Below are 18,657 nucleotides of genomic sequence, written 5' to 3' on the forward strand. Positions count from 1 at the left end.
AGAACAGGATTAGAACCAGTGCAGGGAAATAGATTTTGGCTAAATATTAAGAGAGAGAAGATGGGTGCTGCTTGACTCCCTTAGAAGGTGGGGGGCTCTCCTTCGCTGGAGATATTTAAACAGAAGCTGGGAGCCCATCTGTTGGTGATGCTGCAATCGCATCCCGCTTTACAGATCCTGCCCTCTGTGATCCCAAGGTCCTTCCAGTTCAGTGGTTCTGTGCCGCTGCTTCTATATTAGGATTGCAAGTTGTTGAGCGTCTTGGTTCTGTTTGCAAAAACCCAGACATCATGCCGAGTTTTTAAAAATCCCCCCGGATGGTAATTTTGCCCTTGGAATCCTGGAGATGTCCAGGAAAAGCCAGACTTATGGCAACCCTGTTCTATATGTCATGACAAGAAAGTTGTAATGTCAATGTACACCCTCCATTCACAGCTGACATGAGTTGTGTATCTGTTCTGGTGGATCCGTACACAAGGGACAAATGTAAAGTGAGAAGCAGCCCTGAGCTGGATTCTGCTGCTAACTGTCTTGGGTCATTCGCAGGTCACTGTGTTTCGCTATGGAACTGTGATCTCGACCCACCACAGTCATTTACCCGGGGATGAAAAATAGGTGAGTTGAGGACCCTTGGTCTTCCCAGAGTCCTCTGAACTACTTCACCTTCTGATTGGCACCTCCCTGCCTCCAAGGAACATGGCAATAAATCTGATGATGAAGGGAGTTCATGGGACACTTATCTCAGAATAACACATCATGCAAACAGGCTCTCAGAGGACCAACCACATTTGATGCCGAGGGGTGGGAAGGAGTTGTAAACGTGTGTGTGTTGAGCTGTCCACATCTGCTCTGCATTCTGGTTAAGTTCAGTTCTTCTAAACTCATGGTGGTCTGTTTCTGCTTCTTGCCAACATTTGAGCTAATTCTTTGTTACTTAAATCCTGCCTCTTAGCGGGTGCCTTTAAAAGTTTGATCCCTATATGGCTTCCCAGCTTAACTCTTTAATGTTAATCTCTTCCTCCCTTACCCCACTCCTCTTCTTCAGATGGTGAAATTGTTCTTTATCACTACGGGCTGAAGGATTTGGTCACAATCCTCTTCTACATCTTCATAGCAATAATTCTGCATGCTGTGGTGCAGGAGTATGCCTTGGACGTAAGTTTTGCTTTTCATACAAGCTAGCCAGTACCTACACCACTCCCTTGTGCTGTGGGCAGTAGAACATTTCAGGTTTACAGTTGCTTTTTACTGTGGCCCCATGGCTCCAGGAAAGTATTTGGTCCCATTTTCTAGAAGGTGAAATGGACTTGAAGAGGATTGTTATGCTTTGTTTCTCATTCAGCTTTTACCAAACTGTGGGACTGAAGAATGTGAATTTGTGTCATTGTGACAACTATAACTTCCCTCTCTTAACTTTCAAGTCTTCTTTCTTTCTTTCTTTCTTTCTTTCTTTCTTTCTTTCTTTCTTTCTTTCTTCTTTCTTCTTTCTTCTTTCTTCTTTCTTCTTTCTTCTTTCTTCTTTCCTGGCTGGAACAAGTCAGTTGCCTTCTCAGGACTGCTTCTGCTTGTTCCTGAGCTTGGGTGAGATTTTCTTTTCTTTTCAGTCTTCTCCTTTTGGGGGTCCCTCTGACGTCTTCAGGCTTTTGTGGCGTTGCTCTCTCCTTCTTCCCTCACTGGGCCTTGTCTCGTTTTGCATTTTAGGGTGGACTGACTGCACCCGCAAATAATGGCTGCTGGTTATTAAGCCAAGTCAAAACATCTGGTGGACCCTTTATTGGTATCCTCTGATCACCTGATTTGAACTTTCCAGGGCTGGCATAGTGACATGCCAAAAAGAAGCTTTGAGCTACTGTCTCTTGAGGACGTAGGATGCTTTGTTTTTTCTTCCAGTCTTGCTGAATTTTTGTTTTCTTCTAGAAAATCAACCGGAGGCTCCACCTTTCCAAGATCAAGCACAGCAAGTTCAATGAGTCTGGGCAGCTGGTAGCATTTCATATTGCCTCCATGGCCTGGTGCCTATATGTACTGGCAACGGTAAGCTTCCTTTAGAAAGACGGGATGTGAATTTATACATGGGGGGGGGTGCAGCTTGCTTTCTCTTCTCTTCCCCTTTGCGCACATGTGATCGCATTATGGGGAGTGGCCAAATAGGGTCACCTTATTCATGGCACCTCTTAATTCAGGATGTGGGTCTGCTGGTAGGACTTAGAGGGAATGGTTCAAACTCTCCCCACATACGCAGCTGACTTTGCAAAGTGTATTGATGTCCACTTGCTATTCAGGTCACATTCTGAACCTAAAGTGGGGAATTGTATGACATATCAAAACAAGTATTTTGGTATAGAAATTCAAAATCTGGCTCTGTGATGGACCTCAGCCAGTTTTAAATCTGTATGGGTGCAATTTTTAAAAATTAAAGTTCACGCTGGGCCACATCTCAGGTTTTATTGTTAGTATATAAAAAAATTAACATCTTAGGACCAACATCTTAGCACTCAAACATTTTGATCTGCAGAACTTGGACTCCTATGCATGCCATATACTGGTTCATTCTGTGTCTGTGGGGAGTCTCTATTTCAGTGTGGCAGCACCTCTGCTTTGAATCTCCCTCTCCCCCCTTAGAACTTACGGTTAGACAGGTAAACTCGCAGAACTCTTTTAGATGCCTGTTAAAAGCTTTCCTCTTTCTACAAGAACTGTCCAGAGATATAACTTCATACGTACTTTTAAATTTGAATTTGTATATCATTGATGATTATTCTGTACATTGATTTTCTAAGCAGTTTATATATTTTTCCTGCCAATCCCTTTTGCACCTTGAACACAAGGGAGTGCAAATGTTCTAAAATGAATCTGGGGTTTCTGGTTACTTTCCGCAGTCAGCCCAGATACTGCAGTGGGGTTTTCTGATATGCAGGCTCCCCAGATGTTGTTGGCCTACAACTCCCATCATCCCTAGCTAGCAGGACCATTGATCAGGGATGATGGGAGCTGTAGGCCAACAACATCTGGGGTCCCAAGGTCGAGAAAGGCTGTCCTAGAGAATGGCTTCCGGGTTGTTTTGCCCCAAGGCAGACTTCTCCTACTGTGGTGTCATTTCTTTCAGCAATGCAGTCGGAGAGGCCACCATTATTAATCGCACGGGATCCTCATTTGACCCTGCTTCCTGTTACAGTTGACTTCTGTATGGCAGATATCTTAGCTTCAAGACAAACCTCCACAAAAGGCCCAGTTCTGAATTACTTCCTTCCATGGCCATTGTGACAGGCAGTGAGCCTATCTCCAAAGCAAAGGAAGTCCATGTGACCTTGTTCCTTAAGGAAGTCTCCTTGGGTGGTGCTGCCTGCAGCGCCATCAGACTACTAGCTGCTGCTTTTTCCTGTTGCCACGCGTCTCCCCGTGGGTCCATTTCCACACGGGTTGTGGCACGGACCAGAGGACAAGCACTTGGCTTGCAACACTGAGTACAGCCAGTGCTTTTGGTCTTCTCAGATACATGGCCTACCCTCCTAGGATGGGAAAATAACGAATGCCAGCACGCTTGCTGGAACTCCAGTTGCATCATAACCATACCAGTTATGGCTTTCACATTGAATGACTTTGGTAGAGGTACTGGGCTGGTCTCATCTTGAAATGTGTGGGAAATTGAGCCCAGTGTTGCTGGTTTAAATCTATTTGCAAATGGCACTTTTGAGGGGGGTAGATACTTCCCTGCAGGTGAGCCTTGGGGGGACCTTCAGAAGAAGAGGTGGGGGTGAAGTGGGGACCTGGTCCCATTTCTCAAACCTTCTCTTCAGCCCATCTGCCTCGAGAAAGAACCAGCAGGATGGCTTTTATCTAAGACGCTTTGTCAGCCAAGCTTCTCTCCCTCTCCATCACACCCCTTTATGCCCAGATTGCTTAAGCAGGGCCTCTTGACTCCTGAGTAAACATCTAAAGCTGTTTCTGTGCCAGCGCTGATGATGCCTGGCTGAAGGAGGCTTCTCTCAGCCCTGAAACTCGTGTGTGAGTTTTGCCCAGCAGCCACTTCCCGTCCTCTGCAGCTGTTTTACGGTTTCATTCTGCATCTGGCTTTCAGATTCTGAACTTTTGAGTGTTGGAATTTGCATTTGTGTGTGTATTGGAGGGGGGGTGTCTTTCCTGTTTCAGTACCCTGGTCTCAAACCCTTGGTGAGTTAGGGACTTCCCCTGCATGCAAAGTCAGGCTGTGGCAGATTGAGCGGACGAGACCCAGAGTGGGTCCAGCGGTCAAGAAGGCAGCTTCCACACATGCTGTTTGCAGAGGGAAATGAGGGGCAGATGGGGTTCATCAACCTTGGAAGATTGCCTATCTAGGAGGAGGAAAAACGCTGAAACTTCCACTGCCTTGCAGAATATCTTCAGGAGAAGAAAAGGCTCAAGAGTAAACCCTACGCTCATCTAGAGTGGAGTCCTTAAGACAGTTGAATGGCGCCCTGTATGCTTCCTTCCGGCAACTCCTGCAGCCAAGCTGGGGCCAAACACATTGCTCTGCTTTCCTTTGGACCACATCAGAGGGACCAAGAGGGGAGTCTTGTTATCTGGACAGCCCAAGACCTCCAGACACACTGCCAAGACTTGAGCCCCAGGGAGGTCACTTTGGTGTTGCTAACACAGTGGTTTGACTTCGTCCCCAGACGCCACTCCATTGTCCCTCAAGACAGACAGAGGCCAACAACCAACCCCACTCGTCTGCAACTGCTGTTGCTGAAAAACAAGGGTGCACAACCTGTGGCCCTCCATTTGTTGCTGAACTCTGCATCCCATCAGCCCCTGCCAGCCTGGCCAGGTAGTCTGGGCATTGTAGTCCAACAACATCTGGAGGGCCGTAGGTTCCCCACCCTTGTCGTAGAAAGAACTTCCCCATCGTTTGCTTATTGTACAAAGAAAAGGTGTCTATATTTCACAGTCTTCCGCAATAGCTTGGAGTTGTCACCTAGACGTATCAACTTTAGCAGAGGCGATGGGGACTTGGGCAGCTGTTTTTTATCCAGACTTTGCTGTTAACTCACCTTTCTTCCCCACTCCCTCTCTTACTTTGTGTGTCTTGCTTCATTTCAGGAAGGATACTTATCAAACCCCAAGAGTCTGTGGGAGAACTACCCTCATGTTCATCTCCCGTAAGTAGCCACAGAGTACAACCACTTCCTTCCTTCTTGGTTTATCTGAGGTCAGGAGTGAGTGATAACAGGAATAAGGGTGAATTGAGTTCTTCAGTTGCATCTTCAAACCGGCCAGAAGTGATCTTGCAGCCCCCTCCTGTGTGCAATGCTGATATTGCATGCTTAATCCTTGTCCTTAAGAACCTGAGGTGGCCTTGCTGGCTCCTGCCAAAGACCTCTCGGCTCCAGGACCTTGTTCTCACAGTGGCCAACCAGATGCCCCAGTAGTAGACAAGCAGGACATGAGCTTGTGAGCCTTCTCCTCTCCTGCGCTGGAATCCCCAGCAATTTGTATTCAGAGACATACGGTCTCTGCCACTGGAGGCAAGACATAGCCATCAGGACCGGTAGCCTTTCCTCCACAAAATGATCTCATCTCCTTCTAGAGCTTTCCAAGTGGCCAACAATCACTATGACTTGTGGTAGTGAATTCTGTTGTTAGACTTGAAGGCAACCATTTTATTCCAGGGAATGGGGGGACTTCACTTTCCTTGTAGGAGTGTCCTCGTACCTCCAAACTGTCTGTGGGCAGCAACTCTGCTTCATGAATGGTCTTGCTCCCCATGAGGACAACTCTTGCGGCTGCTTCCCTTTCCAAGGAAAAGGAAACCGTCTGCCAATAGGTGTTGGGAGGGGCAGTCTAGAGCAGGGGAAGAACGGACTGCTTATTGTCCTGGACGCTTCTTAAAGGTTTGTGTCCCAACCACAGGAAGTTCGTTCCCAAGTAATCCAGACAGCAGCCTTAGCAAACTTCAGGTCTGTTTTTCTGCTCTTGTGTCTGTTCACAAATCCTGGTCTTGATACAGTGGTGCCTCGCAAGACGAAAATAATCCGTTCCGCGAGTCTCTTCGTCTACTGGTTTTTTCGTCTTGCGAAGCAACCCTATTAGCGGATTAGCGCTATTAGCGGCTTAGCGGCTATTAAAGGCTTAGCGGCTTAAAGGCTATTAGCGGCTTAGCGGCTTAGAAAAAGGGGGGGGAGCGGGGGGGGAATCGCAACACTCGCAAGACGTTTTCGTCTTGCGAAGCAAGCCCATGGGGAAATTTGTCTTGCGAAGCAGCTCAAAAACGGAAAACCCTTTCGTCTAGCAGGTTTTCCACTGTACTTCTCTCAGGAATGTTGGAGTCAAGCACACCTCCAGTTTCCACAGAGAGAAGTACTCCTTAGATTCTCTCTGATGTATCAGTTGTGTCCCTGAAGGCTGTTTCCCCTCCACTATTAATAATGTCATGTCATCTCAAGAAGGGTGTTTTATGAAAAGAGCTCTGAAAGGTTCGACCCAGCCAGATAAAAAAGATCGTGTTGATTCTACACTCGTATGGAGTTCCTTTTGCATTCTGAGAAATTGTGTCTGGTTCTTGAACTAAAATCCCATATTACATTTTATTTTCCTTACATTTTATATCTCACCTTTCTCCTGTCATGGAACCGAAGGTGCCATACTGTGGTCACCCCTAGATCAGGTGCTTTCAGACCACACCCTGACCACTGTAGGAATGTAGGGAAAATGATGACATTTCCTTTAACAGTGATTTAAGTGTACACATAATGGCATGATTGATGGGTCTGTCTGAGATACTGGTGTGTGTTAAGCATACTGAGAATTTTCAAGAGGCCCACATTCCTCCCCCCTCCCCCGCCCAGCGTGAGTTACAATTCCTAGAGTGGTGTAACTATTGATCCCTCTTTGCAGGGAACTCTGGGAGTTGTAGTTCTCAAACGGGAACAGGAGTTCCCTAACAACACTCGGCTCCCTTAACAAACCACATGTCCCTGGATTCTTTGGGGAAAGCAATGACTGTTTATAGTGGCATGATATTGCTTTAAGTGTATTGTTCAGATGGGGCCTCACTTCCTTTATCACTCACCATGGGTGACATCCCATCTTACCCTGCGCTTAAATGTAATTTGGGCAGGTGATGAAGGAATTGAAATTATGAATTTACAATTTTGCTCTCAACTCTGGTATTCATACTTTTTCAAGGCAACTGACTTTTGGTTAGTTTTGCTTGCCTCAGTTTAAGTATGCAGTTTTTTAAAAAACAAAATTCCTCCGTATCCTGAGAACATTTCAGTGTTCCTGTAAAGCAGAGCATCTTAACAGGAATAAAAGTTACCCCAGAGATCCTCACAGCTGGCATTGGAAACAAGCTGCTCTTGATTCCACAAGGCCTCTCTTCTGCTAGGCTGTTCAGGTATTCTGGAGCTCTTTTGTCTCATCAGCCTCAGTCCTGAATCCTATCAATATCCTTGGCTCCCCCGTGGGTCCTAAATAAATATTGTTTGGATACGGTGTGTAGTTTTTCCATAGTCTATGTGTCAATGATACGTCCGATTCCTGAGTTGTCGTCACTGAGCATGAATTATAACCAAGTCAGGCTGCCGCTCATGTTCTCATCCCTCTAGCGGTGCCGCTCAGCAGTTCACGACAGCTGCGCAGCCGTGAAAGCACCACTTTGGCAAACTCACATCTCTGCCTGGGACCCAGCACAGAGATAGGATGTGGCCATCTGCTTCCTCGCCTGCCAGAGCGCACCAGATTAGCAGAAGTGATTCGTTTCCCTTTCTCCCCCTTCGTCACAACATATTTTGCAGCAGCAATTGCCAAGGGTCAGTGGCCAGCTTTCATCCACTAAGGCAGTCTCAGGAATCCTCCGTTTCTGAAACGTCTGTGCCGTTAAGCTGCCAAAGGAGGACCTCACAGTCAGGAGGGAGAATGGCAAAAAATGTTTTGCTTCATGTGGATGCTTAAGAAATGCACTTCTTCTTTTTAAACATTAGGTTCCAGGTCAAGTTTTTCTACCTTTGCCAGCTGTCCTACTGGCTGCATGCACTGCCTGAACTGTATTTCCAAAAGGTGCGGAAGGTGAGTACCATCATCCTAACTAACTTTCTCTTAGGGTTCTTAGGAGGCCAGTAGAGGTGGGTGGGTGGGTGGGTGTTGTGCTGATGAGGCCACAAAAGCTACTAGCCTGCATTTTTTAAGCCAGTGGGTGAGCGAGAGAGATCAGTCCCTCCTCTGCCAACCCACTCACGTGTCCGCATGAGATTCCATTCACCCATAGTTACCAGCGGAGTTGTTAACTACAAAGCGAAATAAATAAGGTTTTTTTAATACCAAAAAAAATTCGAATGAATGTTTAAAACAATATTAAACTGATAAAGAAGTTTCCAAGTTGATGCTTTTTCTTAAGGCCAGGAAAGCCACGGTACATTTTCACAGTTGTAGAAAATACTTTGAAAAGCACTTTTCCTGCTCTCCTACTCGGGTTCTAGTGGTGTGTGAAAGACACCCTCCCACTAACATATTTGAATTTCTCCATGGAAGCCTTGTGGAAAGTGCAGCAGTGTGTTGTACTGGCATGCGGATTTCTTTGGCTGGCCTCAACTAGAGCCAGGGCCTTCTCGGCCGCGGCTCCAATCTGGTGGAACGCTCTGTCACAAGAGACTAGGGCCCTGCAGGACCTGACATCCTTCCGCAGGGCCTGCAAGACAGAGCTGTTCCACCAGGCCTTTGGTCAGGGCACAGCCTGACCCCCTCCTCTGGCAATCGGCATTCTGCACAGAATTTGCTTGATGGTTGCCATTAATTTGATTTTAATTTGATTTAATTAATTTTATAATGAATGTTTTTAGAATGTCGGACTATTTTGATTGTTGTTAGCCGCCCTGAGCCCAGCTTCGGCTGGGGAGGGCGGGATATAAATAAAAATTATTATTATTATTATTATTATTATTATTATTATTATTATTATTATTATTTGATGCGAGATGCACCAAGGTCCTGAATTTGACTGCACCTGCTCTGCTTCGCCTGTGTTAGGTGCAGCCCAGTCATTGCCTCTTACGATTCACATTGGCTTCTTCTGGTCTCCCCTTTCTTTGCAGGAAGAGATTCCTCGTCAGCTGCAATATATCAGCCTCTACCTAGTGCATATAGCTGGAGCATACCTCTTGAAGTAAGTGTTGCGGGTCCCACAGTCTTCAACATGGCAATGTTGCACACCTGCTTTCTCTTCAGGTTAAAAGGAACTCCTAATAAATAGTTCCAGTGTTTTTCTGTCTGCAGCTCCAAAGCTGTATAGTTTGCTTCGGTTTTAAATTAAACTTCACAGAAAGCAGGCTTGGGTGCATTCTGTGTATGGCATTGGATCAGGGGCCTAGACAACTGCTTTTTCTTCACAATGATTGCAACGGTGTTAAAACACCTTCTTTTTTTAAGCATGTTTGCCCCACAGTCTCTAGGCTTTGAGCAGGAGGTAGAGGAATTGATTTCCTACACAGCAAAGCTCCTGGCCTCCTCCCAAGACTAGCCCAGTGATTTAAACGTAGCAAATGTCTTCCAGCAGAGATTCATCAAGTATCCTCACTGCTGACTTCCAGGCATCTCTTGAAGATCTCTTTACGTTCAAAGGCCTATTTGGTTGTTTTCATTTTTTCAGGATGAGCCAGTCATTTTTATGACTACTCTGCATAGTTTTTATGGTATCTTAAGGTTCATTGTACCTGCATATGTCGTTCTGCACCACCTGGATACTTTATATGTGAGATTTTGCTTGGTTTATAAATTGCACAATTGGTGTTCCTGTCACATAAAATTGGGAGGCCTGGGTGAAAGCACAGTAAAACTCAGCATTGGTCTTTGAAAGGAGTGGGGTGAGGTGGAATCAAAGTTGATTGGCCTGATAGTTTCCATGATCGCAGCACAGCCTTTTAACTCATAGATCTATAGAGTCGGAAGGGACCCTGAGGGGAATCTTGGGGTAAAATGCTAGGGAGAGGGAGGAGGAGGCTCAAAAGGTGTTCATCCCTTCTGCTGCAATCACCCTTGTCCTTCCCTTTCTCCAGCCTCACACGCCTGGGACTCATCCTGTTGCTGCTGCAGTACGTAGCTGAATTCCTTTTCCATATGGCTCGCCTGTTCTACTTCACAGATGAAAACAACGAGAAGCTGTAAGTGCTCTTCTGTCTGGGTGAAGCATGGCTTTCCTTTCATGGCTGCCCGCAGCCTCTGAGGCTCACTAGCAAATGTCTGGGGAATTCTAAGACTAGATGCCCCTTAAGAAAGAAAGAAAGAAAGAAAGAAAGAAAGAAAGAAAGAAAGAGACTTCTAACATAATTGCTGAATAACTTCTACTGACGGGACTCACTAGTTGAATCACACCCAATAGGTGGCATTCATCTATTCAGAGTAAACCCATTGAAATTAAGAGAGACGACTACCATAGTTTTGTTACTTTCAATAGGCTACTCATTTTCAATAGACTTCGTTGACTACAGCTCAGTGTATTGTTTTGTGGGTGCAACACTTAAATAACCTGCACATTGCATTTCTTCTGAAGTGCTACTACTGCCTCTTGACAGTCTTTGACAGCTCCTGTACATTATTAAAAATGCCCACCTAAGAGGCATGGCAAGTAGTATTGAAATGTCGAATATGTCTCCTGCTTAATTCCACAAGGTTTAATGCTTGGGCAGTGGTGTTCGTCGTTTCCCGGCTCTTCACCCTCACCCTATCCGTGCTGGTCATTGGCTTTGGGCTGGCTCGAGTGGAGAACCAGGCATTTGACCCCGAGAAAGGAAACTTCAACACTTTACTTTTCAGGTAAGGCTCGGGCGCATTTTGTTTCTGGGAGGTGAGCAAAGGAAAGCCCAAGGACAGGGGTGCTGGATGAGTTCAGGGCTCCATCTATTTAGGCCTGGTGCAGAAGTAATGCATGGGAGCAGTACAGTTCCCTCCCAGTCAGTCCAGCTCCCATCTCTTTCCCACGGCATAAAGTACAGGCTTTGTGTCCTCCCTTTACCCTGCGGGTTTTAAACACGGTTAAGTGTTAAATTGGCACCAGCGTTGACTGCAGTGGGCACCTGTTAGAGATCCCCCTTAACTAGTACTTGACTGTGCCTGTAGCCATAAGAGATGTGCCATGGGTTTGTTTAGAATATACAGTGGTACCTTCAGTTGCGAACGGGATCCGTTCCGGAGGTCTGGCCGTATCCCAAAGTTTTCGCTACCACAAGTTCTGCTTCTGCGCATGCGCGCACGGCAAAACACTTCCGGGTATGCCGGTAACGTAACCCGAAGTTTACATTACCTGAGGGTAACGTAATGCCTGAATGGGGCTCCAGTCTAGCTGAAGCTTCTGGTGTTCTCAGGGTAAAGGTAAAGGGACCCCCTGACCATTAGGTCCAGTCGTGACCGACTCTGGGGTTGCGGCGCTCATCTCGCTTTACTGGCCAAGGGAGCCGGCATACAGCAGGTCATGTGGCCAGCATGACTAAGCCACTTCTGGCTAACCAGAGCAGCGCACGGAAACACCGTTTACCTTCCTGCCAGAGCGGTACCTATTTATCTACTTGCACTTTGATGTGCTTTTGAACTGCTAGGTTGGCAGGAGCAGGGACTGAGCAACGGGAGCTCACCCCGTCGTGGGGATTCGAACCGCCGACCTTCTGATTGGCAAGCCCTAGGCTCTGCGGTTTAGACCACAGCGCCACCCACGTCCCTTGTTCTCGGGGTAAACAAGCACAAATAGCTTCTCCCTGGAAATGAGTCCTCTGAATAAAGCTGTCCACTGTTATCTTCAAGATTATTTTCACACAGCGCCGTGTGAGATCTGGCTGTGGATCAAAGCATAATGTGCATGCCCACCAGCCCAAGATGGGCAGTGGCAGAGTTGATAACTCGGGTGTGCCAGCCCTCAGTCTAGGTTTCCCCAGGGCTTTCGATATGGAAAGTCAGGCGTTTAAATCGGCAGCTTCTTTCACTCCCCGGGGCGCCCCTTTGAAACCGGCCGGCTCCTTGCTCAGTCACAGCCTGCCTTCCCTTGCTTGCTTCCCCCAGGATGTGTGTCCTGCTTCTGGTGTGCTTCTCACAGGCCTGGATGATGTGGCGCTTCATCCACTTTCAGCTGCGGCGCTGGCGGGAGTACTGGAATGAGCAGAGCGCTAGGAAAAAAGCCGCGGCGGCTGCGGCCGCCACCCATGGCAAGCAGCAGCTGAAGACCATCAAAAGGGAGTCAGGTGAGCATCTGGCTGCGGCATCAGACCTGTGTCTGGTTTGAGCTCTGAGCGCTGTGTGGGAGAGCATGTGCACTGCAGCCCCTCAGAGAGGCTGCCTGCCTGGAACCTGCAGAGGGGCTTCCGCTCAGCGCAGGCAGTACAGAGCGAGAGGGAGCAGGGGCCCTACTTGGTGTGAGAGGCAGCTTGCGATGTGCCTTAGCTCTAGTGTGTAGCTGACTTTGTGGTCAGATTAATCCGTTTCTTAAAATGTATATTGTTCACCTGGGAGGAAAAGATTAATTGGGCAGCAGAAAATATATATATTTAAAAATACTCATCAAGAATGAAAAGAAGCAGGAACAACAACAACAACAATAATAATTTATTATTTATACCCCGCCCATCTGGCTGAGTTTCCCCAGCCACTCTGGGCAGCTTCCAATCAAGTGTTAAAAACAATACAGCATTAAATAGTAAAAACTTTCCTAAACAGAGCTGCCTTCAGATGTCCTTTAAAGATAAGATAGCTGCTTATTTCCTTGACATCTGACGGGAGGGCGTTCCACAGGGCGGGTGCCACTACCGAGAAGGCCCTCTGCCTGGTTCCCGGTAACCTCACTTCTCACAATGAAGGAACCGCCAGAAGGCCCTTGGCGCTGGATCTCAGTGTCTGGGCTGAACGATGGGGGTGGAGACGTTCCTTCAGGTATACAGGACCGAGGCCGTTTAGGGCTTTAAAGGTCAGCACCAGCACTTTGAATTGTGCTCGGAAACGTACTGGGAGCCAGTGCACTTGTGGCTTTGGAAAACCTCAGGGGACAATGTGAACTGTCAGAGTTAGCTGAGGGGGTGGCGGGCACTGCCTTCACCCTAAAACTGTAGTACTAAATACATCATTCCAGACTCCATTCTTTGAGTCTTTAAAAGCACCTATTGAAGACTTTTATTAAAATACCATTTTCTCCTCCTCACACCTCAGGCTACCATGAAAATGGAGTGGTGAAAGCAGAAAATGGTACGTCGCCGCGGACCAAGAAAATTAAGTCTCCCTAGAGCCAAAGCACAGTCTTCAAGGACTCTTGGAGGAGGAAATGGAAAATGCGAGACTAAGGACTCTGGGAATAAGAAGCAGCTCCTTCCCTTGTGTCTTCACCAAGCCCTGTTTCAAACGGCTTGAATCAACGTACCACCGAAAAGCTCTTTCCCCCTCTCTCTCTGCCTCCAGACAGTTTGCAGTAACCAAAAAGCCCCTCTCCATCCGCAGCGGGGCTTCAGAACACCAAACCCCTTCCTCAGCCAGTGTATTTTCTTATTGCTCATTTTAATCTGTCCTCCAATGTATTCTTGCTGCTTTTGCTACACCCAGAGATGTTTTTGTAAGCGATTATTCCTTGGAAACCCATTCCCTGACTTAGTATCACCCACCTCACTCTCGCCGGATCTCGTCATGCTTTGGTTTGGAGAGGTGGCATCTGTAGGACATGATTTGCTTCGTTGCCGGGACAATAGAACATTTGGGTAGTATGCGGAGGTTTGACCCCTTCAGACAATGCACTCTTGCACAGCGAGTTTGTGGGAAATGGCATTGGAGTGGGAAATGGGGCAAACCTCTAAGGTCCCTTCTCTGCCTGCATTTCCTAATTCTGTTACATATCTAGTAATCTTAGCGGAGCGTTTAGAATGTGCCAGGCCTTCACGACATGATGGCGAAGTGCACAAACATAATTTAGTATGTATGTAACTTTTGGGTTAAACCGCGTTTCTGTGTGCGGCTCTGGCTCACCAGAGCAGCGATGTCACGCTGGCCACGTGACCCGGAAGTGTCTGCGGACAGCGCTGGCCCCCGGCCTCTTGAGTGAGATGGGCGCACAACCCTAGAGTCTGTCAAGACTGGCCAGTACGGGCAGGGGTACCTTTACCTTTACGTTTAACTTTTGGGTTGTGCTCTGCCTATTCGCAGAGACTGAAATTTTAGCCAGTTGCATTCTGGAGAAGGGGACAGATGCGCGCAGTTTCTCTCCAATACTGCTTCCTCTTAGCTGAAAATAGAATTTACTGCATTCTCCTGAAACACCCAACAAATGCTGGCCTGGCAGCTTGGTATGTGTCAGACATGCTTTGCACCTCCCCAGGTCTTGAGAATCATCCTCAGCCGACTGTGCCTTAGTCCAGGGAGAAGATTCACTGCTCACTGAAATAGCAGATCAGGGCAGACGTCTGTGGGTGGTCTGTGACCTCCTTACTTAGCAAGCGGACAGTTTCCTCATGCCTTTGTTTCCTCTGCAGCGAGTTTCCTTCACGAAGTGTTGGTGTAATCTTTATGACTGGGTCTGTCATGTTCAAGTGGTCCACCCATACCAACATAGGACAGCAATATCATTGCCTCTACAGCGTATTCAATGCAAGGTTGCTCAGAAGTAAGCCTCTTGTTCTTCCCTAGCGAGTCTCTTTAGGATGGCAACCGTAGCCTTATGTTTTTCAGGCTTCCCCACACCCCTACTTTTTCACAGGTTTTGTCCAAGGGGATCTGAACCCATTTCCACTCTGGCTGCTCCTTGCAGCTCCCGAGTGGTGTTCTTCTAAGGCTACATAGGTTTATTCCACACCCTTAATACGTGGACATGTTATGAATGTGGTGAGAGGAAATCTCTCTCATGGGTGAAACTGCTTTCCATCTACTGTCACCTACTCTCAAAGCTGGTGGGGGGCACTCAGTGTACAGTCTACCTCGGGGGCCACCCTTCTCTAACTGCTACACTTCCTCTTTTTGTTGAAGTGGAACTAACAGTGAGAAATGTATACTGGGAGAGGGAATGGGTCCTTCACCCAAGAAGAACTGACAGCTTCTTTGTACTGCTACCCTTTTTGGTTTTCAGGGAACGGTATCCGCTGTCCTCCTTAGTGCAGTTGCGTCTGCCTCTGTCTGCAAGGTTAGTTTTGAGACTTGCCTTTGCCCCCAGTGCAACTGGATCGCCTTGCACGTGTTTTAAGAACATAAGAGCATCTTATGCCCTATAGCCCTGTGGCCCATTGAGTCCAGCATCCTGTTCTCAGCCAGGGGCCCCTGGGAAGCCTGCAAGCAGGACTGGAGCCCAGCTGCCGTTTCCAGCAAGCGCTACTTAGAAACCTCGTGCCTCAGACACCGGGGGCTTGAAGCGTCCGTTCTCCTGTGCCATAAATGGTGGTGGATGTTCCCCTGTGCCATTCTCCGCTGCATTCTTGATCCCAACAGCATTTCCTCCCGATTTATGCATGCTAAGGAGGCTTCTGCAAAGGGTTGACACAGACTAGGGAATGGCAGCTTGTTCAGCAGCCCTTCACAGCGAGCGAGTGACCGGGTGGTTCTTCACGGTGTTCAAGCCACCAGATGCCTGGTTTATTATTTTAAATATCCCCCCCCCCCAAAAAAAAATGGGATCTTTTATAGTAACTGGTGCAGGTTTGATTTCCAGCTTTCTATTTTTGTGCACACGTTCTTATCCCATCAGTTGAGTTGGCGTAACTTTTAACCCACCAAGCTGTGTTTGTATCTCATGTTCCAGGACAGTAAAACAGAGGGGCAGCCAAGGTTGAGCTTGCTTGGCCACCGGTTGCACAGCTTTTGGGAACGTTACCAAGTATGAGGAGTTGAAACACTCTCGTTTCCTCCTTCTTTTACTTTTGGCGCTACTTGGGAGCGTACCTGGAGACGTCAGTTTCCCTTTCCTCCAAAACCCGGAATGTCCAGACTAGGGACATTCTGAGCCGAAGCCAAACTTACCAGCGTGTGCCTCTCGCTCCTTGTTGAGTCCCAAATATACCTCATCTGTATATTTTTTTGAATAGGAGTGAAGGGCGATGCTGGGTGGACGATGGTGCTATAAGCAGGTCAGGTGAAGTGGGCTGAGCCAACAGGACGCAGCTGTGAAGGCAGCTCTCTGTTGGTTGAGCCTAATGGGAGCCAGGCCTGCCTTCCTTCTGCCCACGACCTTCCTTAGCACGGTTGGACACTGTTCCAAAGAGAGACACCACTGTTTTAAGTTGGGACCTCTCCTTACTTTGTTGTTCTAGATCCCAAGCTGCTGCAGCACACCAACCCGGCGCCATATGTCTTCCAAGGCAGCTCAGAGGATCACTTTTAAAAGGTGCACAAAGCAGCCTCCACAACCTTGCTTCCTCCTGTACAAAGTTGTCAAGCCACCGTGTAGCATATCGCAGAACAATACAAGTGCCTTACATTGCCATGTAGCCTTTTGTACCTCTCTTCTGTATGTCTCTCCATGTAGTGTCCCGTCCCCCCCGACATTTGTACACCAGTTTAGCTAGTCATAAAAGGGACAGCTTTTGCTGAACACATTGCCTCAATTTTCTATGCCTTTTTTTATACTATAGGTAGGTGTCCCTTAGTAAGGACCTTAATGGAAAGTGTCTCTGCTGTATTACAGCACAAGCCTCAGTACGCAAACATGTACTCTTAGTTCCACAGCAGACCAGATTCAGTTACCTGCTTTCAATTCTAGACAACTAGCTTTCATTCTGAAACTTTATGCAGAAGCTGCAAGGAGTCTCGTTCGTTTTGTTCTTGCGGTCCTTTTGTGGCGACTGAGAACAGAACTAGGTGTTATGTATAGTTATGTTCTTTTGTGTGCGTGTGTTTAATGCAGTCGCTCACTGAGGCTGCAGTTTAAAGCAGAAGCTGTGTGTGTAGGTTTTCTTAGCTCTGCCTTTCTGCTGAAAACCACCCTGAAAAAGGGAAAGAAAAGGGTGCCTCTCAAAGTGGGGGCCAAGTCCCAACTCTGTCTCCCCTGGGTTGGTGGTCTGCTTCAGATTGCCATCTCAGCAGCTGCAGTGCATGACTTTTTCAGAGCCCCCCACCCACCAAAGCATAATTAAACAACACCCCAAGTGCATTTTGACCTTGAGGGGTGCCTTCAGCTAGGAAAAGGCTATCCCACATAGCACTGAGCTCTCAGCTACTTGGTTGAGTGTTAACACCCCTCCTTGTCCCATGGTTTTCCTCCCAGGCTGGACAATAAAAAGCTCACCTAGAACTGTGGTCCCTTGTGAGTGCTCTGACTCTGGGAGGAGGAAATAGGGCAATCGTTTATCTAATGTGATGGTTTTTATTATTATTACTTTTTGCCCAGGCGGGGAGTTATCCTTTGTTACCTGTTCTGGGTTGAGAGAGGTAACCTCACAGTCCTTTTCCTGCCCCTCATGTCTTAGGTAGATCAGAAGTTGTGTAGCAATATATTGCAGGTCTAACCACAAACGTTCCAAAGCTCAGTATATAGGTATTTTTACAGCAGGGCATTAAAATTTGTATTCTTTAAAATAGCTTAGGTTTTGCTTGTTTTTAAAGTGCCTATCTGGTAAAGCGTTTACGAAAACAGAATTCCTTTTAACTCTTCTGCCCACACGATCCTTACGTGTTCTGTGGGCGATTTTCGAACAAAAGGTAAATGTTATGTAGAACACATCATAGAGGTGGCAGATGGTCAGTCTCTACTACTACAGGTAAAAATCAGTTACCTCTATTCCTGATTTTGTGTCTTCCAGAAGTGTAGCCTTTATTATCCCGAGTGCACAACTGCGTTAAAATTGTTGCAAAGTATACAACAGAATATGGTGTTGAATGTGTACCCGTTGTGGCGGGTTGTGTGTTAATATTATGGACCAAATTTAAGTCAGGAAGCTGAAATAAAATGCCTGTTCTTCCATATTTTACATTTCACCTTGACGGCTCTGGAGGGGTGGGAAGGAGAGGACAACTTTTTTCAGGAATTCCTTGTCAGTTATTTTTCCCCTTATACCATTGAAAACCTTAAAGTATGTATTAATTTTTGTTGTTGGAACAACTTTTATCAAAGCTATCTGTGACACAATATTTTCTGAAATAAAAAGGCATAGAAATATCTCAAGAACTCATGCGCGTGCATTCACCACTAACATGCGTTGGCTTGACATCAGTCACCTCAGCAAAAAGGTCTCCTTTGTTGTGAGGCCAGGCATGGAAAGCTCAGTCTCCAGTTTGTCTAAGCTAGAGGTGCAAACTGGACATTTTGGGGAGGTTGGCTGTAGAAATGTCCTGGTTTAAGTCCTTGCTAACACCCCAGACCCTTGCTTGAAATCCATGGGCTGAAACCAGCAGGCTCTTTTAGCAGGAAAGTCCTCTGAGACAGAGGGACGTGGGTGGCGCTGTGGGTTAAACTACAGAGCCTAGGACTTGCTGATCAGAGGGTCAGCGGTTCGAATCCTTGCAATGGAGTGAGCTCCCATTGCTTGGTCCCTGCTCCTGCCAACCTAGCAGTTCGAAAGCATGTCAAAGTGCAAGTAGATAAATAAGTACCGTTCTGGTGGGAAGGTAAACGGAGTTTCCGTGCGCTGCTCTGGTTCGCCAGAAGCGGCTTAGTCATGCTGCACACATGACCCGGAAGCTGTACTCCGGCTCCCTCAGCCAATAAAGCGACATGAGCGCCGCAACCCGAGTTGTTCATGA

The 18,657-nt window shown here is 47.2% G+C and overlaps 1 protein-coding gene across 1 annotated transcript in view; it reads left to right on the forward strand.

The window, feature by feature from the left end:
* The window catches only part of TRAM2 (translocation associated membrane protein 2), a 43,480-nt gene extending 25,407 nt beyond the window's left edge, over positions 1–18,073 (forward strand). The window contains exons 3-11 of the mRNA XM_077926558.1: positions 1,046–1,155; positions 1,918–2,034; positions 5,080–5,138; positions 7,962–8,046; positions 9,069–9,139; positions 10,029–10,133; positions 10,642–10,785; positions 12,022–12,200; positions 13,159–18,073. Of these exons, the coding sequence (XP_077782684.1) occupies positions 1,046–1,155; positions 1,918–2,034; positions 5,080–5,138; positions 7,962–8,046; positions 9,069–9,139; positions 10,029–10,133; positions 10,642–10,785; positions 12,022–12,200; positions 13,159–13,232 (944 nt within the window). The 3' untranslated portion in view covers positions 13,233–18,073. The remainder of the gene's footprint in view (positions 1–1,045; positions 1,156–1,917; positions 2,035–5,079; positions 5,139–7,961; positions 8,047–9,068; positions 9,140–10,028; positions 10,134–10,641; positions 10,786–12,021; positions 12,201–13,158) is intronic.
* Positions 18,074–18,657: the final 584 nt, after the last annotated feature.

The sequence above is a fragment of the Podarcis muralis genome, chromosome 3, assembly GCF_964188315.1.
Source record: "Podarcis muralis chromosome 3, rPodMur119.hap1.1, whole genome shotgun sequence".
Lineage (NCBI taxonomy): Eukaryota > Metazoa > Chordata > Lepidosauria > Squamata > Lacertidae > Podarcis > Podarcis muralis.